Source organism: Rhamphochromis longiceps, linkage group LG18 (assembly GCF_057381845.1).
Source record: "Rhamphochromis longiceps isolate RC_006_pf linkage group LG18, R_longiceps_female_GT1.1, whole genome shotgun sequence".
Lineage (NCBI taxonomy): Eukaryota > Metazoa > Chordata > Actinopteri > Cichliformes > Cichlidae > Rhamphochromis > Rhamphochromis longiceps.
This window is the reverse complement of record NC_140574.1, coordinates 735410-752419: the sequence shown is the minus strand read 5'-3', so window position 1 is coordinate 752419 and position 17010 is coordinate 735410. Positions and strand designations below refer to the sequence as shown.

At 50.8% G+C, this 17010-nt stretch overlaps 2 protein-coding genes across 4 annotated transcripts; both read left to right on the top strand.

Moving 5' to 3' along the window:
- Positions 1-22: 22 nt before the first annotated feature.
- On the top strand, positions 23-7825 carry afg3l2 (AFG3-like AAA ATPase 2). Of its 2 annotated transcripts, none has more exons than XM_085388845.1 (17): positions 23-225; positions 1345-1441; positions 1634-1702; positions 2971-3104; positions 3180-3332; positions 3653-3727; positions 3810-3931; positions 4005-4278; positions 4416-4553; positions 4671-4824; positions 4895-5002; positions 5089-5214; positions 5301-5411; positions 5490-5605; positions 5701-5901; positions 6925-7119; positions 7265-7825. In XM_085388845.1, exons 1-17 carry the CDS (start codon positions 142-144, stop codon positions 7505-7507), a joined length of 2400 nt encoding a protein of 799 aa, XP_085244971.1. In that variant the 5' UTR covers positions 23-141; the 3' UTR covers positions 7508-7825. The 2 variants fall into 2 exon arrangements, with proteins under 2 accessions (XP_085244971.1, XP_085244970.1); XM_085388844.1 differs by having other exon boundaries at positions 3807-3931.
- A 3174-nt stretch (positions 7826-10999) lies between these two features.
- On the top strand, positions 11000-16893 carry puf60a (poly-U binding splicing factor a). Of its 2 annotated transcripts, none has more exons than XM_085388895.1 (11): positions 11000-11154; positions 12216-12311; positions 12422-12508; positions 13422-13472; positions 13557-13718; positions 13803-13895; positions 13975-14188; positions 14528-14718; positions 14905-15019; positions 15207-15445; positions 15522-16890. In XM_085388895.1, the coding sequence occupies exons 1-11, from the start codon at positions 11134-11136 to the stop codon at positions 15819-15821; spliced, it is 1569 nt and encodes a 522-aa protein (XP_085245021.1). In that variant the 5' UTR covers positions 11000-11133; the 3' UTR covers positions 15822-16890. The 2 variants fall into 2 exon arrangements, with proteins under 2 accessions (XP_085245021.1, XP_085245020.1); XM_085388894.1 differs by lacking the exon at positions 11000-11154 and adding an exon at positions 11164-11745 and having other exon boundaries at positions 15522-16893.
- The last annotated feature ends 117 nt before the right edge of the window (positions 16894-17010 follow it).

Sequence of the window (17010 nt, the reverse complement as noted above, 5' to 3'; positions counted from 1 at the left end):
GCCAGAGGGCGGAGTCAGCAACAAGGTAGTAGACGAAGAAGAGCTGCAGGTAAACATGTCGGCGCGTTGCTGTCACGGAGCAACTGGGGTGAACTTGAAACGCGTTTAGCTCGGCTCGCATCAGCGTGAGAGAGCCGAAGGATGGCTCACCGCTACCTGCGGCTGTCGGCGGGCTGCCGCGGCCTTTTCCGCCTGCTGCCGCCCTCCGGAGCTCCGGCCAGGCTGGTAGGTGCACGACGGGGCTAACATGCTAAGAGGCTAATCCCGCAGTCCGGAGCCCAGAGCCAGCGGGAGGCCGAACTCTGGGCTGAGGCTGCGCGAAGGCCGCGGGACCCGCAGGGGCAGCTGGCTGCAAGCTTACCATAAACAAACAGGAAGTGCACTGATACCAGCTACAGACAGGTGTACAATGTACACCTGCGTTAAAGTGGCGGTTCACTTCTTATCTCTTCATCTCCATGGTAACTGATGCTGGAGAAGTTAGAGGATATGACATCAGTAACCCCTGACCAATGGGGAATAGTCCTGGATCCCTCGGATCTTTGTAAGCGGACAGTAGTCGAGGCAGAACACCTGCACAGGTACAACCGCCTGAGACATAGACTGAGAAAACGCCTACGGCAACTCAGACTCACACAACTAACCAATCAGGTGACTGTGTGAATATTCGCATAACAATGTAAGCGGTGACTACGAACACTCTGAGCTGAGGAGTATCAGCTGCCTCCAAAGAGCTTTGGGCTCCATCACAGTCACCATGGTTACTACACCTGTAGTGTCTCAGGAGACCTGATTATGATGGCGTTCATTAGGTGTTGGCTTTAACTTCCTGTGTTGTGTACAGGCAGCCAATGGAGCTGCTTGGCACTCCGATTCGTCGCTACAGAAGCTGCTGTTTATGGAGTCATACCTGGGAACAGCAGCCTGAAGCAGGATGAGTGTTTTTGATGTGTTTCAAAGTAATGTTCTCTGAACAGTCATTAAAATCAGCTGACAGGAAGTCTTCTCTTCCTCCATGCAAAGCTCTGCGTAGTCAAAGATGCTGCTCGCTGTGAGGTCATCACTCAGCAAAGAAGCAGCGGGAAATGTTTGTCAGGTTAGCCAACAGAATGTATTAACATCCTGGAGTCCACCAAAGAAACAAAGGTGAACTCAGGTGTGTCAGTTTGAGGCTGTTTTACCTGAAACTGGTGAAACGTGACGCAGGTTAGACCGCCACGCCGCCACATACAGAAGAGAAGGGGTTGCAAACTTCCTGTTAAACTTCAGGCAGACTGATCGAACCATGATGTCAGCGCCTTCAGCACTATGTACTCTGATCTGCTGACCTGTCTGTTCACTCAGGTAACATCTTCAACCACAGCACAGGTGCAGAGTGGGCGGAGCCTGTTGAGTGACCTGCTGGGAGCCTACAGGAGGCTGAGCTCTAAACCTCCAAAAGGTACCGGCTAATCAAATTTAGACCCGCCCTCGTGTGGCCTTCCTGTTCTACGGGGGTGTTGTGATCACTGAGCTGTTTCTATAGCGCCCCCTGCTGAGTTTAATAGGAAGTGGAATGGCTCTGGTAGATCAGCTGTGATGCCCTCATCTGTGTGTGATGTCACTTCCTGTACAATCTGCTTTCTTTCTTCAGGTTTCGAGAAATATTTTCCAGACAGTCAGAAAACGCAGAAACACTCCGAAGCTGAAGCTGCAGCCAAAGGTAGAAACCTGAAATCTACTGACCTTTAATGCTCTCTACTGACCTCTACTGCTCTTTACTGACCTCTACTGCTCTCTACTGACCTCTGCTCTCTACTGACCCCTGACCTCTACTGCTCTCTACTGACCTCTACTGCTCTCTACTGACCTCTGCTCTCTACTGACCCCTGACCTCTACTGAAATCTACTGACCTCTACTGCTCTCTACTGACCTCTGACCTCTACTGAAATCTACTGACCTCTCCTGCTCTCTACTGCTCTCTACTGACCTCTCCTGCTCTCTACTGACCTCTACTGCTCTTTACTGACCTCTCCTGCTCTTTACTGACCTCTGCTGCTCTCTACTGACCCCTGACCTCTACTGAAATCTACTGACCTCTACTGCTCTCTACTGCTCTTTACTGACCTCTACTGCTCTCTACTGACCTCTACTGCTCTCTACTGACCTCTGACCTCTCCTGCTCTTTACTGACCTCTGCTGCTCTCTACTGACCCCTGACCTCTACTGAAATCTACTGACCTCTACTGCTCTCTACTGCTCTTTACTGACCTCTACTGACCTCTACTGCTCTCTACTGACCTCTGACCTCTACTGCTCTCTACTGACCTCTACTGCTCTCTACTGACCCCTGACCTCTACTGAAATCTACTGACCTCTACGGCTCTCTACTGACCTCTGACCTCTACTGCTCTCTACTGCTCTCTACTGACCTCTACTGCTCTCTACTGACCTCTACTGCTCTTTACTGACCTCTCCTGCTCTTTACTGACCTCTGCTGCTCTCTACTGACCCCTGACTTCTACTGAAATCTACTGACCTCTACTGCTCTCTACTGACCTCTCCTGCTCTCTACTGACCTCTCCTGCTCTTTACTGACCTCTGCTGCTCTCTACTGACCCCTGACCTCTACTGAAATCTACTGACCTCTACTGAAATCTACTGACCTCTGACCTCTACTGAAATCTACTGACCTCTACTGCTCTTTACTGACCTCTACTGCTCTCTACTGACCTCTCCTGCTCTTTACTGACCTCTACTGAAATCTACTGACCTCTACTGCTCTCTGCTGACCTCGACTGACCTCTACTGCCCTTTACTGTAACCCTAACTATATGCTTTAGCAAAAAGGAAAGTTTGAATCTTAAAAGTAGAGATGGTGTCTGCCTGCTGAATGTCTCTCTGTTCTTGTTCACCCGACGCTCCGTCAGGTGGATGTTTTGATGTTTGTTGCTGTTTGAGTCCCAGATTTTTATTTTTATTTTTCTCAGAATCCAAACCCGCTAACTCACAGAGAGCATCGGGGAGGTCAACGGGAGGAGGGGGGGGAGCAGGTGGCAGCAGCGGCGGGGGAAAGCGAGGAGGTCGTAAGGATGAGTCACACTGGTACAGCCGTCTGCAGAAGGTCATTCTCTCCTCCTGTCACCTCTTACCTGTCCAGGTGTAAGTGAGCTCTGGTCTCAGCTGTTGTCTGTTTCAGGGGGAGGTGCCCTGGGACGATAGGGAATTCCGGATGTACTTCCTGAGCGGGGTGGCGTTCTGGACCACCGTCACTTACTACTTCTTCCTGAGGGACGGAGGACGCGAGGTCACCTGGAAAGACTTTGTCAACAACTACCTGTCCAAAGGCGTGGTGAGGACGGCCGCTGGGCCTCTTAGTTCACGATGATGTCGTCAGACGCTCTGAAAGTAAAGTGGTCGTGTCTCTGCGGCAGGTGAAATGCAGCCATTTTTTGAATAGTTGCACGTTCCCATGGAGTAATGGGGCAGGAACACCAGGGGGCGCTGGTGTGACTGTCCCGTAACTCCACTTCCTGAATGAACTCTGTCACGCAGACATGAAAAACCAATCAGGTCAAAGCTGGTTACAGTGGTTCCTCAAACCAAGTTTAAAACGTTTGGACCTGATGATGTACAAACAGGAAGCTGACCGCTGCTGTGCATCTTCGGCAGGTGGATCGGTTGGAGGTGGTGAACAAGCGCTACGTGAAGGTGGTTTTCTCTGCGGGGAAGACGCCGGCGGACGGGGTGAGTGTGTTTCTGTCTGCAGAGCAGCGTTCTAGGCGCCGCGCTCGGTTCTGAGCGGGTTCTCGTGTGTGTCTCGCAGCAGTACGTCTGGTTCAACATCGGCAGCGTGGACACGTTTGAGAGGAACCTGGAGACGGCGCAGTACGAGCTCGGCATCGAGGGCGAGAACAGGCTGCCCGTGGTCTACTCCACCGAGAGCGACGGGTACGAGCACGACCTCCGGCCTCAGCTCCACCTCAGGCCTACACCTCTAACCACGCCTGTCTCCCTCTTCCAGCACGTTCCTACTGAGCATGCTCCCCACCGTGCTCATCATTGGCTTCCTACTCTTCATGCTGCGGCGAGGACCGGCAGGGGCGGGACGTCCTGGCCGGGGGATGGGCGGGCTGTTCAGCGTCAGCGAGACAACGGCGAAGATTCTGAAAGACGAAATCGACGTGAAGTTCAAAGACGTGGCGGGCTGCGAGGAGGCCAAGCTGGAGATCATGGAGTTCGTGAACTTCCTGAAGAACCCCAAACAGTACCAGGACCTCGGCGCCAAGATCCCCAAGGTGAGAGTCGAAGGGGGCGGGGTTATGACACAGGTCAGATGGTCAGTGCCACCATTCAGCCAAAGATAAAACTGTGAGGTGTGGGCGGGGCCTGTAGGGTCACCACTGATGGCGTTTATGTTGATGTCTGTGAGCAGGGCGCCATCTTGACCGGTCCTCCTGGCACTGGAAAAACGCTTCTCGCCAAAGCAACGGCGGGCGAGGCAAACGTGCCCTTCATCACCGTCAACGGCTCCGAGTTCCTGGAGATGTTTGTGGGCGTCGGCCCCGCCAGGGTGAGTGTGTTTTACTAACTGTGGTTACCTCACTTCCTGTTTGCCAACGTGTTCAAAATCACGTGGCTCTGTTGGGGGAGGAGTCTGGCATTGGAGCTGATGTCATTTCCTTCCCAGGTGAGAGATCTCTTCGTCATGGCGAGGAAGAACGCCCCCTGCATCCTCTTCATTGACGAGATCGACGCTGTGGGGCGCAAAAGGGGGCGGGGCAACTTTGGCGGTCAGAGTGAGCAGGAGAACACGCTGAACCAGCTGCTGGTAGAGATGGACGGTGGGTGGAGCTAAACTCAGCTTTGTAATGATGAAGACATGGCGATAGCTCACTGCTTTCTGCGCCGCAGGCTTCAACACCGCCACCAACGTGGTCGTCCTGGCGGGAACCAACAGACCCGACATCCTGGACCCGGCGCTGATGAGACCCGGCCGCTTCGACAGGCAGATCTACATCGGTGAGTCAGAGCGCCAGGCGAGCCGTGTACATCTTCCATATGAGCTCGTGTGAGGTCACAATCAGGTGATATCCTTCTCCTCTAAGGCCCTCCTGACATCAAAGGTCGGGCGTCCATCTTTAAAGTCCACCTGCGGCCTCTGAAGCTCGAGCCTGACATGGACAAAGACTCTCTGGCCAGGAAGATGGCCGCCCTCACACCTGGATTTTCAGGTAAGCGCTGCTGAATGTCGTTTCAGACTTTGTGCACCTGCTTGGTCCAAGACACACCTTTGTCCTCCCCGCTCTCCTCCAATCAGGTGCCGACATCGCCAACATTTGTAACGAGGCGGCTCTGATTGCCGCTCGCCACCTTTCAGACGCTATCAGCCAGAAGCACTTCGAGCAGGCCATCGAGAGGGTCATCGGAGGTGAGTGCGAGAGTTCGAATGTTGGAGCGTGGCGTTGGCTGCAGGGTGATTTCATACAGCGTCTCTTCCCGTCTGAAGGCCTGGAGAAAAAGACTCAGGTCCTGCAGCCCGAGGAGAAGAAGACGGTGGCGTATCATGAGGCCGGGCACGCCGTAGCCGGATGGTTCCTGGAGCATGCCGATCCGCTGCTGAAGGTGACTCGATCGCCGCGGTGCTGTAGCTGCACAATTGAGTGAAATTTGAATGGGGGCTGGTGCAGACTCATCAGTTTGTGTTGTGACCTGCACAGGTGTCCATCATCCCCAGAGGGAAGGGTCTGGGCTACGCGCAGTACCTGCCCAAAGAGCAGTACCTGTACACGAAGGAGCAGCTGCTGGACCGCATGTGCATGACTCTGGGGGGCCGAGTCTCGGAGGAGATCTTCTTCGGCCGGATCACCACGGGCGCTCAGGACGACCTGCGAAAGGTGACGCAAAGCGCCTACGCCCAGGTGAGCCGTCAATACGGGTGTTTTCTCTTTGCACACCGCCGACGCCATCATCGGAGTGATTAGTACCGTTCTTCTTCATCAGCTGTTTATTTTGAGGGGCTTCTCTGTTTGGGGCTTTCATGTTAAAAGCACAGCAGCAGAGAGCTCTGATCCACGGCAGCTCTGATCCACGGCAGCTCTGATCCACGGCAGCTCTGATCCACGGCGCCTCCAGAAGTCTTAAAGCTCTGTGTAGTTTGGGCCGAGTGCATGAATCAGAATGAGCCTCTCAGGTTTAACTTTAGAAACACCTGAGAAAGAGTCGCCAGCATTTGGATCCACAGTTTAGCCGTAAGCCAGAGTCTTGAAGCTCAATCATCTGGACGTTTCATCATCATCAGGTGACTCCGTCAGTCTCAGCTGAATGCAGGTTTCAACCTTATAAACAGGACATCTGCACAACGCCTGACTGCAGCACCACTGATGGAACAATGGGCATTTACATGACGTGTGAGGGGGCCTAACCTGTCACCATGCTACAATGCTGTGATTGCAGCCATTCCCCGGCTCTCTGTGGACGCCACTCATGGACATTGATCAGTGGCTGTTGATGAGTGGTCGTGACAGTTTGCATATTAATGATCATAAACTGACCTGACAGCCCATTGGTCGTCAGGTGTCGGTCTTTGTGCAGATGTCCAATAAGACTGCAACCTGCAGTCAGCTGAGACTGAAGGAGTCACCCGATGAAGACGATACCTTCAAATGAACAGAATCAACCTATTTCCAGAGGCTTAACAGCCTCAGGCTGTGTGAGGCAGGTGTGATACCTGAGAGGTGTTGCAGGTGTTAGCCTTCACTGTAAGTCTCAGGATGACGTTCGAACGAGAACCTTTAAAGCCGAGTTCGGGGGGAGACGTGAACCTCGAAGCTTTGGCTCTTTGATGAGCTCCAGTCGTGTTTTTGTTAGTGCAGGTTTTGGAAATGAAGTTGTTCCTGTGGGGGTTCTGCTCGGTCTGACCTCCTCCTTGTGTTCTCCTGCAGATCGTTCAGTTTGGGATGAACCCGAAGGTGGGCCAGGTGTCCTTCGACCTGCCGCGCCAGGGCGAGATGGTTCTGGAGAAGCCGTACAGCGAGGCCACGGCCCGCCTCATCGATACCGAGGTCAGAACCCTGATCAGCGAAGCGTACCAGAGAACACAGCAACTCCTCAACGACAAGAAGGCCGAGGTGGAGAAGGTAGGCTCAGCTGTGTTCTACGTGCCTCAGAAAGCCACTGAGTCACGAGGCTCTGGGCGGTTCTGGTTCAGTTCTGCGGAGCAGGGTCCTGCGTGCTTCTGCCCGTGATCATTCTGTGCTCACCTGTCCTCTGTGACGTTGGCAGGTGGCGCAGCGGCTACTGGAGAAGGAGGTTCTGGATAAGAACGACATGGTGGAGCTGCTCGGCAAACGGCCCTTCGCTGAGAAGTCGACTTATGAGGAGTTCGTGGAAGGAACCGGCGGCGAGGACGAAGACACGACGCTGCCCGAGGGTCTGAAGGACTGGAACCAGGAGAGGAGGCCGGAGCGGGAGGAGACCCCGGACGAGCAGGTGGCCCGGCAGATCTCCGGAGGAATGCCCTTCTAGAAGTTCCTCCGGGTTCTGTCCTCCTGCCGGAGAGCCTTCTGAGGCCTCCTGATGAACTTCAGCAGGGCCAGGGTGGAACCTGAAGACCTAAAGAACGTTTCCTGTGTAGAACATCGCGTATTTATTGATCCGAGACTATCGACGGCGTTCTGCTCCATCCATGAAATCACTCATCATCACCATGGTAACGTGCTGCTGGAGGCTGCTCAGAGATGAGATATTGATTAGTTGTTGCTAGCATGCTGTTTCATAATGGAATAAATGTGTAAATGTGTTTGACATGTTTAAATAAAGTCAGAGAAACTGATCGATCACCAATCGCCGCTCCGTGTGATCAATAACACACACACTTCCTGTAAACACACACAGAGGAGGTAAACGAGACTGAACTGTGTGTGCACAGAGGAACCAGGTGAGGATGGGAGCAGTGTTCTCCCCCTGGTGGGACGTGCTGTAAGAATATGAGAGTACAGTCTTCATGTAGGCCTGGCTGGTAATCTGGTGGATTATGCAGCGCGATGTCTGGAAGCAGTGCTGCTGCGCACCGTTTCACTAACTGAGAGGAGGGTCCAAGCCCCTCTAAACGCGAGGCTTGGTATGTCCTGGACCTGAGAGCAACGCTACACACTTCAGGCTCAAAGTTACTCGCCGAGTGGAAAAGAGCCTTCATGGTCAAACGGCGAGTTGGTGATGCTGAGTATGAGGTGGTGCGGACAGGACGTCTTTAACAAAGTAACAATGTGATCAAAGCTTTGATGGTAGAGCTAAATGTTTCCAAAGAAACGCGACATTTAAAGGATGGCTGGTTTGTACGAAGCACAGCGCATCCTGCCTTTTTATTACACAGTGTGTCCAACTTCTGTTTAGCAGTACTGGTTTTATTTAGCATAGCCCTATCCTTGTGCCCGAGGGTTTTTGGCTCAGACTCCAGTGTGGTGATATTTTCATTGCCTGTCTTCTTCTTAAAGGAAGCAAAGGAACTGATCCTCCCTCTCAAATACGCTTTCATAGCCAATGTAGTGTCCTCTCAACCTCTTGTCTCCTTAAAAATTAGATGTCATCCCTGATCATTTTAGTAATAACAGTAAGGACACATTCAAACGCCACCTACCACTTTTGAGAAATCCTGGTCTCAGTCTAGTATTTGGTTGAAGTCTGCGCCTACTATTGTTTGTGCACCGTGCGATTCCAAAAGAAGCTGTGATAAATGATGAAAAGCGTAGGCGTGTCTGAATTGGGAGCATAAATATTACATAAAATTACTGGTGTATCTAATAATTGTCCACGTACTAGTTTATATCTACCCTCCTTATCTACTTTTGCCTCAGTGAAGTTAAGACAAAGTTTTATGACTCAGAACCGACAGCCCTGCACTTTTGCCCGTTCCAGGGTTAGGGTGATGTTAAAACGGTCTTTTTCTTAATTACATTATTCAGTCCATTAACATTCCAGCTGGCTATTTTTAGATCCGTCTATCCATGTGGCAATGTGGGAATTACACTTAGTGCACCAACTCACATGTACAAACCTTTGAGAGAGTGGTGTAGAGATAAACAAACCTACACAATCCTGTTGGACTTCTTTATGTGGAGAATTTAAATGGAGCCAAATTCATGGAGGGAAATTCTGCTTAAGCAACAAAGTTAGTGGAGCTTCATTTAAAGTACTTCATCATACGGACACTGGAGAGGTTTAAGCTTGAGAACTATTCTTGTTGTTTGTGTCACTTCCACACTGAAGCTGTTTGTCACCTGTTGTATCCATGTGTATAAATGCCAGACTCTTTCAGAATGATGTTTATTATTACAGACAGACCAATAAACCAAAAACTCGAACTTAAAGTCTGTTTTGAAGGGAAAGATTTAATTCACTACCTACTTCCTCCGACCTCTGCTGCTCTTGGGGAAAATTCCTATTCATACAAAATGATGGACAGACTGCAAAGCCTATATTAAACACTTCTGCAACAAACACAGTGCCACAGTTAAAGACCTTGAAAACACAAAGGAAATTAAAATACATTACATTTTGGACTTCTAATATTTTAATTTTATTATTTTTATTGTTGTGTTCTTGTATTCCGCCATCATCATCACCCGTCATCCATCTCTGGCACTCTTCTGTAGTTAGATGTTGGTCTTTCAGCTCCCTAAATTACACTTTCAAAATAAATTGGATTAAAAAACATCTCAAAAACCCAAACTCCATCTGGAACTTAATTTCTCATCATATCTTTTCACATTTGGGTAGCTTGGACTTTATTCTTCTCTGTAACTACAATATTCAGAAAATCCCAATGAAACTCTCAAACGTTCATCAACAAGCTCTTTTGGCATAGTCCTTAATCTATAAACACAACTTTTCTCCACAAAGGTTTTATATTTGGAACAACTAACACTCTTTACAAGTCGCTGTTCTTTGAAAACTGGTTTAATAATGGTATTCTTCTGCTAAGTCAACTATTCAATAACGCAGGCTTATTATACAATTACTCAGAGTTCCTATCCGGATATAACATCCCAGTATCCCCAAGGGAGTTTTGTATTGGTTTTGATGCCATACCGTCTGCTCTGTCCATGTTGTTTAGAAATACCACTGCCTCCCCACTCCTGTTCTTGTCCCGCTCTGTCCTGAGAGACTCCTTTAGGTCAGATTTGTTTCTCCTCTTGTAAAGGTGTGAATGCCAAGATTAGGTCTCTTTTTCAAGAGCCACTTGTCTCCATTCCTCCTTCCATTTCTTTCTGGTCTAATTTTGTCAAGGACATTGACTGGGAAAAAAAGTTTGGTGTTTGCCACAAAAATTCCTCCTTACTAACAAAGGGAAGGAAATTTTATTTAAGCTAATTCATAGATTTTACCCTGTTAAATGCTTCCTTCAAAATATAAGAGGGATATAGATACTCTTTGCTCCTTCTGTAAGATCGCCCCAGAGACCTGCTCACATCTACTCTGGTCTCGTACCTCTACGCAGATTTTGTGGAAAGATATTGCTGTTTTCATCTCTAAGAACATCTTATCAAATTTTGTGCTTTTTTACCAAAATGTGTTATTTGGTTACACTGACTTTAGCAGGAAAGACTCGAATGCTTTTTACCTTATTAATCTGATTTTAATCCTCGCCAAATGCCATATCCATAAATGTAAGTTTTCAAGCAAGGAACCTCACTTTCTCACTTTTAGGAAAGAAATTGAACTCTATGTGAATACAATTTGCTCCTCTCACAACAAAAAAAGCTTTAAAAACTGTAAATGTTTGTACTATATTTAATGTCCTTGTTTAATTATTCAGTGTCACTGTATCTCTCGCTTTTTTCCTTTTCTTTTTTTCTTTAATTTATTTTTTATTTCCTTTTCTTCTCTCTCCTTTTAATGTTGATATGTATCTTAGTTGTTTAATTTGACACGCCGTTCCATTGTAATATAATTTTGTCTCCTCCATAAAGTTCTGAGAAAAAACTGGTCCTGCTTCCGGCTTCAGCTCCTGAAGTTGTCGTTTGTTCAAACACTCTTCTGTCAGAGGAAGTGACGTCAGCCGGAGCCGCGGTGCGGACTGCGGGGACTCCGAGCGCAGAACCATCCGAACCGAAGCGAGCGGAGAGCGGGGAGAGCAGCGCGGGAGCAGCTGTATGGCGGCGGCCGTTTCTGCGGTACGATCCGAAATGTGCCTGGATGGAAACACGAAGCTAAGCTAATGCTAACAGCAGGGACCCTCGGCGCGTGCTCCGTAACACAATCGGTTCGACACCACAGACTGACCGGAACCGACCGCAGAGGTCGATTAATCGATCAGCCGCTGATCGGTTCTCTGTGATCAACGGTGTGCGCGCGGCTCAGCTAGGCTAACTGTTAGCACGGAAGTTCTGGACGGTTCTGCTAGCTGCTGATGCTAAGCTAACAACCTAGGAGGGTTAAAGTGCCAACTTACCGTCCACGGTGGTAGTTTCGCTCACCTGTACTGAGAAGGTGGTTCACTTCTCACCTGAGTGTATCACTGTGGGAACTGATCATCACCTGTACGCAGGTGAAGTTCCACATTAGAAATGAACACATGAAGATACAGGTGTGTTATTCTAAAGATGCTGATGATCCTGGAGTAGCAGACCTGTTCGTACCTGCTCACCTGAGATCAGGTGAACTGAGTGTCCTAAAAAAATCAAAACCACAAACGAGGAAAATGCGGCACACGAACCTACACCGCGGTCCCCGAATTTGACAGAACGCCACAGACCGAGCAGCAGGTACACCGTTGCCTCGACGACCTCCTCCTCTGTTTCCACTGCTACTGTTTGATGTACACTACGCTGATCCAGGTCACCTGTTACAGCACTCTGAATAGAACATGATCATCAGTCAATCAGGTTGCTGGTGTGGTTGGAGCTGAGTGTGAGTCTCTGTGGCTGTTCAGCCTGACCTCACCTGCGCAGGTGAAGGTCTCACCTGTGTGGCTGCACTCGTACCGATGATGATAAAGTTTGTGTTCAGCATGAAGGAAACAATAAAAACCCACGCAGAAGAAGAGTCGTTAAGTGGAGGTTTGTTTAGCTCTGTGAGTGGAGGCGGGGCATCAGCTGTGTCTGAGGTGATGTCACAGACTGATGGGTATGGGTGAAGTTTAGGATGGGTGCAGCCTCTGACAGCGTGAAGAGAACAGCTGTGATTGATCATCTGTGCGATTGATCGCTAATCAGTCAGTATTGATCTCTGACAGGGAGGGCCGGCTCTCATCATGGAGAATGGACAGAGCACCACCACCAAGCTGGGGCTGCCACCGCTCACCCCCAACCAGGCGGAGGCGCTGCAGAAGGTCTATAAACAAACACACACACACACACACACACACACACACACACACACACACACACACACACACGTGCTGTTGTGACTGGCGAGCTGTGATTGGCTGTTTGTGTGCAGGCGAAGAAGTACGCAATGGAGCAGAGCATCAAGAGCGTCCTCGTCAAGCAGACTCTGGCTCAGCAGCAGCAGATCACCAACCTGCAGGTATCCTCACAAGTGTACTCAGGGGGCGGGGCGTCAGAGGGATCAGCATAGGTAACAGCAGTCACACGGTGGGAGTCAGACCCGCTCACCCAGGTGAGCTGAAGCATTAATCGGGCAGCCACTGAGGAGAGTCTGATATTGATTATTAGTTTTGGATTCACCACATCATGGAGCCGTCATGGTGTCAGAAAATATTTTATTGATACAAAACTTTCACAGAAAGGCAAAAAAAGACTCACAAAGATCAAACACACGCGAGGAACGTGATGCAAATGAAACCTTGATTTAAACTTTATTTAACCTCCTGAGACCTGAACTCTTCCACGGCAGCATTTTTAATTTCTCTTTGATATTCGGGCTGATTGGGGCCCAAATTACCAGATTTTTTTTTTTAACCTTATTTTGGTTTTTAAGAAAAATCAGAGCCACATATGAGGATCTTCATTTAAAATGTCGATAGAACAGTAGCAGCATAACGTCCTCGTAGGTGGAAATCAGGCCCATGTAGAGCAAAGTTGAGTATTTTGGTCTAAATAACCCAAAATGTGACGTCACATGTGGACGCAGGTCCGAGGAGGTTAAACGTGTAATCTGACAGTTGTGTTGCACTGAGTCAGCAAACACGCGCTTTCTCTCCATTGGTTTCACGCGTCGCTCAAACGTCACGTCATCAGCGCGTCTGTGACGTTTAAGTCAGCGCGACAAGTCTGGTGACGTGGTTACAGAACGATGGGCTGCTGCGATGGGTCAAAACTGAGCCCCGCCCACGGCCGCCCCCGGTTCTCACCTCCCTTGGCCTCACCGCTCTGACGAACACTTCTGCTGACTCGTGTTTTTCATCTGCAGTGGGTGCAGACTTGGCTCCGCCCCTGTGCTTCGTCACACTGAACCTTTTCTCTCATGTGTGTCTCAGATGGCGTCTCTGACGATGGGTTTGGGCGACGCTCTGTCTCCTCTGCAATCGGTGAGTAACAGCGTGCAGCGCCTCCTTGCTGAGCGGCGAGCTGCTGGCTGATTCTTCTTCTCTGCTTTCTGTGTGTCTGTTCAGGTGGCGGCTCAGCGGCAGAGAGCGCTCGCCATCATGTGTCGCGTGTACGTTGGATCCATTTACTACGAACTCGGAGAGGACACCATCAGGCAGGCCTTCGCCCCCTTTGGACCAATCAAAAGCATCGACATGTCCTGGGACTCTGTGACCATGAAGCACAAGGTCACACATACACACACACTCATATAAAACACACACACCACACTCTGAGGTGGGCGGGTCTAACCGTTGCCATGGCACCTGCAGGGCTTCGCCTTCGTGGAATACGAGATGCCTGAAGCAGCGCAGCTTGCACTGGAGCAGATGAACTCAGTTGTCCTCGGAGGACGGAACATCAAGGTGAGTCCAGCTGATGATGAAGCCCCGCCTCCTCTGACTCTGAGCCGGGTTTTGAGTTTCCCTTCTCGCTGTCTCGCAGGTCGGGAGGCCCAGCAACATCGGCCAGGCTCAGCCAATCATCGACCAGCTGGCGGAGGAAGCGCGTGCCTTCAACAGGATCTACGTGGCGTCAGTGCACCCCGACCTCTCCGACGATGACATCAAGAGTGTGTTCGAGGCCTTTGGAAAGATCAAGTCGTGCATGCTGGCCCGCGAGCCGACCACGGGCCGGCACAAAGGCTACGGCTTCATCGGTGAGCGGCCGATCGGCTCCGCCGCGGCGTGAAAGCTTTAACAGGGAAGACGCAGAGGGGTGTGGACCCTCTCAGGTGCACCCAGGGTCAGTGACCCACCCCCTTGCGGTTCTCATGTTTGGATTCACCAATCTGTTTCCATAGCAACTCAGCCTGACGGGTCGACTTCATTTTAAGGGTTTGTTAGGCTCAGTTAGCCCTGTCAGCTGACGGGGAGCCCAGGTGTGACACCTGAACACCTGGGCTCCCTGTCAGCTGACAGACAGCTCTGTTCAGGGTGGGGCTCTGTGTGATGTAGGCGGGACTTCTGACGGCGGTCTGCTCATTTCCTGCGTGCAGAGTATGAGAAGGCTCAGTCGGCCCAGGACGCCGTCGCCTCCATGAACCTGTTCGACCTGGGTGGTCAGTACCTGCGCGTGGGAAAAGCCGTGACGCCACCCATGCCCCTTCTCACACCAACAACGTCTGGTGGACTGCCCACTGCCGCCGCCATGGCTGCTGCCGTCGCCACCGCAAAGATCACAGCTCAGGTAACTCAGGGAGCTCCGCCCCCCCAGAGACAAGGCACAGGAACATGCTCTAAGAAGTGTAGTAGATGCAGTGCGGTAGTTTTTCTGCCTGTATGTGCACAGAAGCAGTGGTATGTAGTGTTTCCTGTAGTACAGGATTGTAGTGTTTGAGACAGCTGTACTGATTATGTTCTGTGGTGCGTTCAGGAGGCGGTGGGAGCATCGGTGCTCGGAGCGCTGGCCGGACCGGCGCTCCTGTCCCAGCAGCTCGGAGGCCTCCCTCAGGCTGTCATGGCCCACCAGGCTCCAGGTGTCATCACAGGTAGGAACACCTGAGCCCTGTCAACACACACACACAGGCTCCACCCACATGACATCACATCTTGAGTTTGGGGCAGTCTTCTCCGCCCACACGTCTCACCTCTCTTTATTTTGAAGCCAGGCTCATCCAAAGATGCTAACCAATAAAAGGTGCTCCAACAGGTAACACTTCCTGCTTCCTGTTTCAGGTGTGACCCCAGTGAGACCTGGTGTGCCTCAGGTGGGCTTGGTGAACCCTGTGCTGGCCACGCCCCCAACACAGACGGTTTCCTTTGGTGCTGATCCAAAGAAGAAAGAGGAGGAGGAGCGTCAGCAGGAGGTGCAGCAGGACGGCGCCATGGAGCCGCTGAGCGACCAGGAGCACATGAGCATCAGCGGCAGCAGCGCCCGACACATGGTGATGAGGAAGCTGCTGCGCAAGCAGGAGGTACGCTTCAGTCCCGCCCACCCCTAATGGCGAATCGTTGGTTCTGGTGGTCGTGACCTGTCGTATCTCCTTTCAGTCCACCGTCATGGTTTTGAGGAACATGGTCGGGCCCGATGACATCGACGACGACCTGGAGGGCGAGGTCACCGAGGAGTGCGGGAAGTTCGGCCAGGTGAAGCGAGTCATTATCTATCAGGAGCGTCAGGGAGAGGAGGACGACGCCGAAGTCATCGTCAAGATCTTTGTGGAGTTCTCAGAAGCTGCCGAGATGAACAGAGCCATCCAGGCGCTGAACCACCGCTGGTTCGGCGGCAGGAAGGTGGTCGCTGAGGTTTACGACCAGGAACGCTTCGACAACGGGGACCTGTCGGCGTAGAGCACGCTCGTCGGGGAGCGTAGCATAGCGGGCTCTTTCTAACTTGTCTGTTTTTCATCGGTGTTTGTCTCCAGGGAAACGTCTCCGCGTCCTCTGCTCCAGTGTTTCTGTGCAGGGTCAAAGGACGAAGCAGCTGCTTCTCATGTTTCAGCTGCTCGCCGCCTCGCCGTTTCTTACAGCCACTGCTTTCCTAACACGATGTCCTTCGTTTCCATGGTAACAGAAACGGGACACAGAGGGCGTCAGTTAAAAATGTACCATGAGCTCCGTGCTAACGTTAAGAGCTCAACTGATTTACATGGTCTGATATCAGTTTGTCAGCAGTTTCATTGAGTGATGTCACGCTCGACTCCACCCACTGTAGATGGTGCCAGTGGAGCCGCCCTGCTGGACAAACTGTGTATTGACGAGTTTCATTTACTGAATTTTTTTTTTTTAAAAACGGATTTTGGATTGGCGCGATTAGAAACGTTGTCGATCGCGTTCTACTAACTGCCACGCCCCTTCTCCTTAGAACACTGGGCAGGGCCGCGGCACCGACACCCTGAGAGTGAGGCGTAAAGATTTGGTTTGAAACACACAAAAACAATCACCAGCAGGAAGGAAAAACTGGACCTGACGTCCAGGAACCAGGACCCACAGATCAGTAAGTTGAACAGTAACTTCCTGTCTGGGTTCTGACCCAGTTACACGGCCGCGGTGCCTTCAGGGACCTTCTGTACAATGGTGAGCCGGCCGGAGCTGAAACATGAAGCAACTGTGGACCAGATGTGACGTCACCTGTGTTCTTCCAGATGTTCAGCCTTTTGTTCACAGCCTCACAAGAGAAACACCTGGAGTCTAACAAACTGACTAAACCTGAACGCACCACAGCATCATCCACTCTCAGGCCGTCTCCCGCTTGTCCCGAGGAGTCACATGATCCCAGTCTCTGAGCAACTTTGAGCCTCAGAGGCGGTGCTGCGTTCAGGTGCTCTTCGGGGTTTGAAGGTCAAACACCGAAACTTGTGAATAAAACTCTTTTTTTTTTTTTTCTGCTGTTTTGTTTGTGTGAAGCTGCTCTCTGATTGGTCGGCAGTTGAGTGCAAAAATCTGTTTGATAATAAAAGATAATAGAAAGCAGACGAGGTCTTTGAGTACAGGAAGTAATCAGCTGTCTGCTGAACGTTCAGGAAAGACCTGAGCTCAC

What these genes read in the sequence shown, in the direction of transcription:
- puf60a (XM_085388895.1), top strand. Translation starts at nt 11,134, where the DNA reads ATGGCGGCGGCCGTTTCTGCG. An exon ending in CTCTGTCTCCTCTGCAATCG is followed by an intron (nt 13,473 to 13,556) that starts GTGAGTAACAGC and finishes GTGTCTGTTCAG; the next exon opens with GTGGCGGCTCAGCGGCAGAG. An exon ending in CAAAGGCTACGGCTTCATCG is followed by an intron (nt 14,189 to 14,527) that starts GTGAGCGGCCGA and finishes TCCTGCGTGCAG; the next exon opens with AGTATGAGAAGGCTCAGTCG.
- afg3l2 (XM_085388844.1), top strand. Translation starts at nt 142, where the DNA reads ATGGCTCACCGCTACCTGCGGCTGTCGGCGGGCTGCCGCGGCCTTTTC. An exon ending in GCTGCTGGTAGAGATGGACG is followed by an intron (nt 4,825 to 4,894) that starts GTGGGTGGAGCT and finishes TCTGCGCCGCAG; the next exon opens with GCTTCAACACCGCCACCAAC. An exon ending in CGACAGGCAGATCTACATCG is followed by an intron (nt 5,003 to 5,088) that starts GTGAGTCAGAGC and finishes TTCTCCTCTAAG; the next exon opens with GCCCTCCTGACATCAAAGGT.